Below are 9,367 nucleotides of genomic sequence, written 5' to 3' on the forward strand. Positions count from 1 at the left end.
TCTCCTCAGTCAGCATGGGGGCTGCCCCAAACCTCTTGGCATGGACAGGAGAGAGGCAGAGCCACCTTTGAGCTGGGTCTATCCTCGGGGCGGGCTGGCTGGCTTACTCGGGGTGGAGCTCGCACCAAGGAGAGCCCGGAGGCCGGGCTGCCAGCTGGGGGCCTGGCACAGCTCCCTAGGCTGGCTGCTACACCCTGGCTGTTAAACAGGCCCGTGAAGGAACCTGGTCAGTGAGGCAGTCCCCCAAGGGGTCACGCTCTGCCTGCTGGGCAGGCCATGTGCCCTCCACCCCTCTGAGATGGAGCCTCTCAGCTTCTCCCCCACCCTGGTGTGATCGGAGCCAGTCAGTGGGTAGAGGTGGTCCTGCTGCTGGGGTCCAGGAGGAGCAGGGCCATGTGCCAGCCTATCCAAATCCTGCTAGTGGTGTTAACAAGCCCCTTAAGCCAGCCCCCTAGGTGGGGATGTAACACCCCCGCTTGGCACCCGCCCTCCCCAGTGGCTCTTGCCTTTTGCCTACAGGACAAAGTCCAGAGGGAAGCTTAGGCAGGCCAGGCATCCTACCCAACTCTGAGCACAGTCCCAGTGCGGGGGCCTGAGACTGTTGGGGGGCTGGTTCTCACCCCTAATTTCCCCTCCCCTGCTCTCACTGCATAGAGTCTATACCCATGGGGGGGCTGGTTCACACACCCAGTTCTCAGGGCCTGAGGCCCATGGTTGCAGAGGGGGCTGCTTCTCACTCCCTAAACCCCACCACCCCAGACTCTCAGTGCCTATAGCCATGGGGGGGCTTGTTCACACATAGCTCTCAGGGTCTAGGGCCTATGGGTATGAGGGGGCTGGTTCTCCCCTCTGTGCCCCCCCCCCAGCTCTCAGAGCCTGGGGCCCACAGTTATGGGGGGTTGGATCTCACCCCCCTCTGCTCTCAGGGCCTGGGGCCCATGGTTATGGGGGGGATCAATCTCACGCCTAACCCTCCCCCAGCTCTCAGGGCCTGGGGCCCACGGTTATGGGGGGCTGGATTGCACCCCTACCCCCCCAGCTCTCAGGGCCTGGGGCCCACAGTTATGGGGAGGCTGGATTGCACCCCTAACTCCCCCCCAGCTCTCAGGGCCTGGGGCTCATGGTTATGGGGGCTGGGTCGCACCCCCCTCTGCCCTCAGGGCCTGGGGCCCATGGTTATGGGGGGGCTCAATCTCACCCCTAACCCCTCCCCCAGCTCTCAGGGCCTGGGGCCCATGGTTATGGGGGGCTGGATCGCACCCCTAACTCCCCCCCAGCTCTCAGGGCCTGGGGCCCATGGTTATGGGGGCTGGATGGCACCCCCCCAGCTCTCACCCCATCCCCCTCCCCCCCAGCTCTCAGGGCCTGGGGGCCATGCCATGGGCAGGGAGATTTGAAGTGGGCGTGGCTTTAGCCCCGCCCCCTCCACCCAGTCCGGAGTCCTGTCTTCGGTTCTGGCCCCGGCCTCGTTCACCGTCGACCAATCAGGATTCTAGATGGGGGAGGGGCGAGGCCTTGGTGCCGTCTGTCAATCTGTGCCAGCCAATGAGCGTTACTGTCACGTAAGGGGCGTGGTCTTAGCCTGTTCCCAGCGCTGGCCATCTCAGCCAATCAGCGCTCCCGGCAGTAAGGCGGCTTCTCCATAAGCCAGTCAGGGCTTCAGGCGGTGAGAGGTCGTGGCCCTGCCACTGTCTGTCTCTGTACCAGCCAATTAGGCAGTCAGGAGGCGTGGACTTATTGTTTCCCTGACTGTTTCCTACTCAGCCAATCAACGGTCCCTGCGTTGTGCGGGGGCGACCCGCTAGCCAATCAAGGCCCCACCCCGGGACGGGGCGTGGCCCCTGTTTCGCTGACCAATGGGCGGCGCGCTCATAGGACGTGACCGTTGAGGGGGGAGGGCGCTTCATCCCCCTCCGCTTCCGGCCGCCAATCAGCGCTCGGTGGCGGGAAGGGGTGTGGCCTGCGTAGCCTCGCTCTCATTCTCGCTTCTCCCGCGGACGTCGAGGCAGTAGCAGGTCCGCCGCGCTCCGCTCCGCTCCGACCCATCCCGGTGAGCGCCGCCGCCCGCCTGCTCGCGGGGCCGGGAGCGGGGAGAGGCCGGGGGGGGGGGGTGGCGTGGCGTGGCTGGGGAGAGGGGAGCGGGAACGGGGAGTCAAAATGGCGCCGCTCGCCGCCGCCTCGGCTGGACCTTGGTGGCGGCGGCGGCGGGGGGAGGGGAAGAAGCGCTGCGCAGCGCGCGCCGAGGTCGCGCCGCGCATGCGCGGTCCTGCGGGGCCCCCTCGCCTCGAGGCGCGATGGGTGGGCGGTGGAAGGCCTGCCGTCGCCGCGCATGCGCCTGGGTGGGCGCGCGCGCGCGGCCCTGAGGAAGCCTACGGTGGTCGCCACGTGCGGCGACCGGGCCCCACGTGCTCGCTGCCATCTTAATGGGACTCGGGGGGGGGGGGGGGGAAATCGCTCGCCCCCGCTAGGGATTGTGGGGCAACGCCGCCCCCCCTTCTCCATCATAACGGAGGGGGCGCCGCCCTCCCCCCCAGCCTGGAGGGAGCTTCCCCCCCCCCGCATTGCGGAGTCTTAATCCCTCAGGGAGGGGTCCTGGGGGCTACAGGTGACCCCCTCAGCATCGCTTCCAGCTCCCCCTTTGGGAGCCCTGGGGGCTGTTCCCCTGCTCCCCAAAATGCAGCTGGCTCGTGAGAGGCGGGTGTTGCGCGGCTGCCGCTGTCTGAGCTGAGGGTAATCTCCCATCTCGCTGCATCCGGCCCCCGCGGGAGGAGCAGCCAGCTGAACCCCTGAGCTTGGTAGAACTCCGTTGGTTTTGGCGGGTATCTGTGTGTCCTAAAGCGTTTGTTTTTTTCTTTCTTTCAAGCTTTCACAGTTGTGGGGCATTAGAGCTAACTTGTTTAAACCTTAATTGTCACCCCACATGCGCAAATATACAGCGGATGGTCTTTAAATCTAACTCCAGTCCTTCCTCAAGCAGCACCTATTTTGTCTGTAAATTTTTATTGGTAGTGGTATTTTTTCCACTGGTTTGTGTGTGTGGCTCTGTACAAATGTAGAACAAAAAGATAATCCTTGCCTCAAGGATCTCACCATCTAAGTATTAGAGGAGTGACAACAGATGGAGACAAGCAGATGGGGGAGTACAAGGAAACAATGAGGCAGTATTGATCGGCAGTGGTTTCAGCACACCAGCGGCCAGACTTTTGGGGGGTTGGGGGTCGGTTTTTTTTGTAGGTATCGTGGCAAAGGAGGGATTTGACAATAGATAATGGGGTAGCTCTGTAGATGTTTACAGGGAGGACTCCCAAGTGTGAGGGGAGGCATGAGAGACAGCATGACAGGGCTTTTTTGAAAATGTAACAGTGGGAGATGCAGGCTAGTGCCATGGGCCAAGCGGAAATGTGCGTCGATACCAAATGAGGGCGGATGGGCCATGAAAGGGCCTCAAAATGAACACAAGTTGCTCATGTATGATGCATAGAGAAGGGAGACGGTGGAATGGAACACAGGATAACTTGGTTTGTAGCAGCTCTGAAGTCTCATACACACAAAAAATATCCCCCTCGTCTCATTTATGATGTCACTTGCACTGAGTTTCTGGCTCTCTGAAGAGCTTGAATAGTGCCTGCCACTGGAGATGATATGCCAGGCAAACCAGGACCCCCAGTCTGATCCACCACTGGGTGTTCCGGCAGGGCAACTGGCCATGGTGGGACAACTGGTCTAATGTGGGGCAGCAAGGATGGGGTGTGGGAAGAGTACTTGCCTGGATGGGACAACTGGTGGGGGGTACCGGGCAGGAATACTGGGCTAAATATACCATTTTGTTGATCTGACACAGGCACCACATGTGCCGCCGGGGCTATTAAACTGCAATTTTTCTGCTAAGCCACGAGTTAATTTCAGAGCCTCTTTACTAAAGAACTGTTGCTGCAGCCCCAGGCCTTTCCCCGGCCACCTGCCAGGCCCTGTCCTGATTGACCACGTGTTTGCTTTGCCTGCAGGTGACTTCAGTCATGGCATCTGACGAAGGCAAGCTCTTCATTGGAGGGCTCAGCTTCGACACCAATGAGCAGAACCTGGAGCAGCTTTTCTCCCCGTATGGTGACATCGCAGAGGGTAAGTACCTGTCTGCCAGCCCCACCGCAGGAAACCTCCCTCCCCTCGCTAGGAGCCTGGTGACATCTATGACTTGGCCTTGCCACGGACATGGTAAACCATGCAGCCTGCTTGTTAGCATGGGAGCTGCTTTGGCATAAATGGAGGCAGGTGTGTGAGTGAAGTGCTGAGAGGAGAAGTTAGCATGGCTTAAATATTTCTGGGCTTCTGTTTTAACAATGGGGCCAGACAGGAAACTGGATCTCTTCATGGAAAGTGCCTTTTTCCTGCAGGGAAGGCATCAATAGTTTGGCTGAAAAGTATAGGAGGTTTTCAGGTTTGGGCCAAAAACAGGGCTTGCTTAGGCTCATTCAACCAGCCCTAGGTAACAAGAATAGAGACTTGTGGGAATCCGCTTTGCATCTTCCGACCATAACCTGGGCTCGGACCAGCCAGGTAATCCTGTGGCAGGCGAAGATTGTGTCTGAAAGTAGCTCAAGCGAGAGCAATTTAATTATTACAAAGACTACACTATGATTTAACCCCAGCTCACTTTCAAGCAGTAGCATCCCGGTGCTGGCAGTGTAGTGTTAGTCACGGTGGTCCCAGGATGGGAGAGAGACAAGGTGGCTGAGGTAATATCTTCTGTTGGGCACAGCTGTCCGGTGTCGCTGGAAAGCTTCTCTCTCTCTCTGCCAGATATTACTTCCCACCTACCTTGTCACTCTCATATCTTGGGACCAACCTGGTTACAGCTACACTGCAAACATTTTTAAGCTGTTAGTTACTATTGAGTCTAAGGGCCAACCAAGAACAAGTCCTCGCTGTGTCTGTCCAGCGCAGGAGAGCAGAAAGTCCTAGCCCAGAGGAGCAGGGTGGGAGAAAGGGTTGAACCTGCCAGGAGAGAGATCAATCAATGGGATGACAGCAAACAATATGATTTTTTTTTTTTTTGGAGGGTATCAGTGAAATGTAAATTAAAGGAAAGTGAAAGGGGACATTGAATTGAAGGGGCAGGGCAGAAGGGAATGAAGCAGGAGAGGAAGGGTTGGAGCAAACAGCAGAGAGCTCTTGCTCGTCTCTGTAGTCCATCCCCTGCCCACACAGGCTGCAGCGGGGGTTCTCCTGCACTGGTCTAAGTTTGGGACAATGCAGGGTGGGAGTGGTGGCCCCAGCTGGGTCCCATTTTACCCCCGTGCCCTCCAGCACTGTTCTTGCTTTGGCTGTTTCTGCCCTTGCTGGCTGGAGTCTGGTGTCTCCAGCATGTCGCACTGACTCGTAAAGCACTGTGCAGAGCAGGAGTCTCATCCCCCTCTTAAAGTGAGCGCGCACACCCACACACACCCTGGCAAGCGTAGAACCCAGGAGTCCTGGCTGCCAGTCACTGGACTCCTTCCCCAGGTTGTCTTCCTCTGCATCTTGGATCCCTGGCGCTACAAAATGAGTGAGATGGCTCCAGGATGCCCTTGCGGGTGGGTTTGACCAGACACTGTTAGGAGGATTATCTCACGGGGGGGTGTGAAAGTGCAGGCACCTCACTATGACCCTGGCCCCCATCTGTGTGCACAGAAACCAGTGGCTTATAAGGGCTCGGAATTAATTCAGACCAAGGCAGGGTGTGAATGTGAAACCCAGCCACTGTTCCTGACATTTCTGTGTGGATGGGCCCTAAAGCCCACCATTCCAATGGACGTGGCCAGGGGGTGCTGTCAGCATGGTCTCTAGGGCATGTCTTCGCTGCAGCTAGCCTGGGGGCAGCACCCATGCTGCAAAGCCGGGTCCTTATGTTGGGATCTCTGGCGGGGTGTCCTGTGGCGCCAAGCAAGGTGGTGCCTGGCTGGGTGAGGAGGCTCCATGGCCTGATGGGAGGTGGGCATGGAGTGTGTCCTGGGGCCCTCTGGGGGTACTGACGCTCTGTCCCTCGTTCTTCCAGTGGTGGTAGTGAAGGACCGGGACACCCAGAGATCCAGAGGCTTCGGCTTCATCACCTATCGCCGTCCAGAGGATGCCAAGGATGCCATGAGAGCTATGAATGGGGAGGTGAGTGGGAGCCAGTCCTTGGGGGAGATGATCGCACTTCCTGTCGTCCATTTCCCTCCACCCCCCGCCCCCAAATCAGTCATCGGTGCCAGAGCACCCCTGGTCTGCCATCTGTCGCTGTGGGACTGGGGGCTGCCTCTGCCCCGTCTCCCCAAAGCTAGCTGCTCTCGTACCAAACAAACTCCTGGCAGCCCTGTAAGTGGGGGATCCCATGGGCAGCAGCTCAAATGCAGTAAAGGGGGCTGGGAACTAGGCAAGCCGGCCACCCCTGTGTCTGGGTTAAAAGCTTTTCCAAGCCCACTCTGTGCCCCCCAGACACCCTCACTGGACCGTGGCTCTGGAGGTAGCCAGTCACGGACAGCAAAGCGGCTGGGGGTCAGTAGCCCACCAGGCAGCAGACATGGTTGCCTGCAGCTTAGAAGATCTAGGCTTATCTCCTGTATAGCCCCAGCCATTAAGTTGCTCCCAGCTGCCCGAGACTTTAGACCAAAGCACTTCAGCCTGTGGGAGGCAGAGAAACCAAGGTGCCACAAAGGGAAGGGATTTGGCAAGGTGAGATTCTCTGACTGTCCCAGCAGGTGACCTGTGCTGCAGAGGAAGGTGAAAACCCTCAGGGCCCCTGCTGGTCCACCCTAGGTGGGAAATTCCTTTCTGAGCATGACACGGCTGCCAAGCCCCTGAGAGGGGGATTGCCCCCTCAGAGTACCGGCCCCAGCTGTGATTGACCCCCTCATGCTTCAGAGAAAAGCAGGTGGTGGGCGGGCCACAACAAATCCATCTGGCCTGACTCAGCAGCCAGCCTGCTGCAGCCCTGAAGCGTGAGGACGTCTTAGAGTCATTGTCTCGACGCGTGGCCAAAAGGACATGCCTCGGGGGTTAGGCACTCATTGCCGTGGGCTCTCCCCCCCCGCCAGCACTGTCACAGCCCCCCTTCCCTGCCAGGTATACAAAGCTGCCTCTAACCACATCCTTTCCTCTTCCCAGTCTGTGGATGGGCGCCAGATCCGAGTTGACCAGGCTGGGAAATCATCCCGTGGCTCTTCAGGGGGCAGAGGCCGTGGTGGCTTCTCAAGAGGTGAGTGTTGTCGGGTCCCCCCCGTCCCCCCCGACCGTGCCTATCGGTACCAATGGCCAGGTGCAGCCAGTGCCAAATGCCCCCTCCTTCTTTCTCCGCTGCAGGAGGTGGGGACAGAGGCTATGGCGGCGGCCGTTATGACAGCCGAAGTGGAGGCTACGGCGGGTCCAGGGATTACTACGGCAGCAGGTGAGCGGGCATGGGGGGCTGCGGTGGGGAGGGGGTTGCTGTGATCGGTTTTTGATAGTAACTAGAGGGTGATCTGGGGTGGGGGGGTTTATTCCAGATGGTCTGTTTGTAACTAGTGACCAGCTGAGATTGGAGCCCTGTTTGCTCTTCTGCCATGTGGCGTGGGCTGTCCCGTGCCCTTCAGCCAGCTCGTGGTGTGGCATGTTGGGGAGAGAATCCAGCCGACTCCCTCCCCAGCTTCCTGTGGCCTTCGCAGGCCACCTCTGGCAGTGGGGCTGTGACCCTGGCACTGCCCACGTGTGTGAAATTGGCACAGAAGCAATGCTGGAACAGCAAGAGGCGGGCGGAGAACAGGTGTGACTCTACTGCCTGGCTTCCCGGAACCAGAAACCCAGCCCTCCATCATCTGATCTAACTAGATCCCTTGCAACCTCCCCACTGCAACTGAGATCCCCTGGCTGGGGTCCTGGTTTCACGTCTTGCTCTCCCCACAGGAATCAAGGAGGCTATGGGGACCGCTACTCTGGAGGCTCCTATAGAGACAGCTATGACAACTAGGGTAAGTCTGTACCGAAGGAACCGGCCTGGCTGGGCTGCCCAGTCTCTGTCCGTCCCGCCCGCCGTCTAGCCTAAATGCATGTGGAGACTCTAACCCACCAGGGACTTTTAATCCATCCAACTTCTCTCTTAAAGGGGTGCTGTTGGGCCGTCTTATAAAACCCCAGAGCTGCCTTTTAACGCGACTGGGGGAAAACACCCGCCAAACTGTAAGTTTGTAGGGGGATTTAACTCCCCGCCTTCACGTAGGACCTACTCCAAATCAGTGGGGACTACAGACAATGCCCAAATGAGGAAATAAGTGCCTTCTCTCGAGCGCCATTAGGTACCAGGGTCCTTTTAAGAACAGCAACCTCCTAGGTGTGCGCCTCTCCCCCGCCCCCCCCCTTCCTCCCCAAATGCCAGGGAAGGAGGCAGGGGTGCGAAATGCCACCGGCATATCTGTGTGCGGCAGTGCCTTTACCATTCTACCTGCTTCTTATCCTCAGCCCGGCAATGAACAACAGCCCTTCCCGAACTGAGATCGTCCTTCCAATGGCCGTATTTATAAAGATTTTTGGAGCTTCGCTGAATCTTACTGTTACATCCGCCTGTACTTTCCCTTTTGTAGCCTGGTCACATGCAGCCCTGAGAGGAGAGGCCCGTTCCAGGGGTCCCCCTCCCTTCCACCTCCCCGTCCCCTGCAAAGCAAAGATCAGGCTGGTTTCAGGAGTTAAGCATTTGGGGATCTGTTTATCTGTTCGTTTCCAATTCGGCTTTTTAATTGGCCAAAATGGGAGGTGGGGCCTGACCGACCTGTAGAGCGTGAGCTGTGGAGGGGTTTTCACTTTTTTTTTATAATACCTTTGTAGTTTTTGTAAACTTCCTTTAGCCTGTAGGAAGGGGAGAGGCAAATCTCTCAGGTAGAACAAAGGGAGACTCACGACTCGTATGCAAAAGGTATTTTTCCTGCGAGATGTAACCGAGCCCGAGCTTAGATTTGCAAAAGCTTTCCGCGAGAGGTTCTCGAAAATGTTTGTTTATATCGTCCCTTTTTTTTACTGGAAGAAGCGCTCATAATTCCATTGATACTGTGTTTTTTGAAGTGGCGAAGGAATTCCTGTATTCAGTTCTTCGGCTTTACGGAGCCTATTAAAGACAGTCCGAAACAAAACTCTGCTCTTGACGTTTTGCCTGTAGCGAAGACAGCCAAAGTCGGACGGGTGTGTGGATGTTAGAGAAGATGGGACGGAGTGGGTGGGACGACGGGAATTCAATCGCAGGATGACTGAGCTATTGAGGCGGCTGTGAAAAAGGCATCCATAAAAGCAGCCATCTAGCCCTGTGTCCTGTCTTAAGGGAACGTACAGATCAGGGCAATTATGGAGTAATTCACACCCATCTGCCTCCCCTGGCTTCTGGTAGTCA

At 57.7% G+C, this 9,367-nt stretch overlaps 1 protein-coding gene across 1 annotated transcript; it reads left to right on the top strand.

Moving 5' to 3' along the window:
- The first annotated feature begins 1,919 nt into the window (after positions 1-1,919).
- Positions 1,920-9,113, top strand: LOC144278916 (RNA-binding protein 3-like). The gene is made up of 7 exons (XM_077840298.1): positions 1,920-2,050; positions 4,005-4,119; positions 6,032-6,138; positions 7,123-7,213; positions 7,318-7,402; positions 7,897-7,961; positions 8,449-9,113. The coding sequence occupies exons 2-6, from the start codon at positions 4,017-4,019 to the stop codon at positions 7,958-7,960; spliced, it is 450 nt and encodes a 149-aa protein (XP_077696424.1). The 5' UTR covers positions 1,920-2,050; positions 4,005-4,016; the 3' UTR covers position 7,961; positions 8,449-9,113.
- Positions 9,114-9,367: the final 254 nt, after the last annotated feature.

Source organism: Eretmochelys imbricata, chromosome 23 (genome assembly GCF_965152235.1).
Source record: "Eretmochelys imbricata isolate rEreImb1 chromosome 23, rEreImb1.hap1, whole genome shotgun sequence".
NCBI lineage: Eukaryota > Metazoa > Chordata > Testudines > Cheloniidae > Eretmochelys > Eretmochelys imbricata.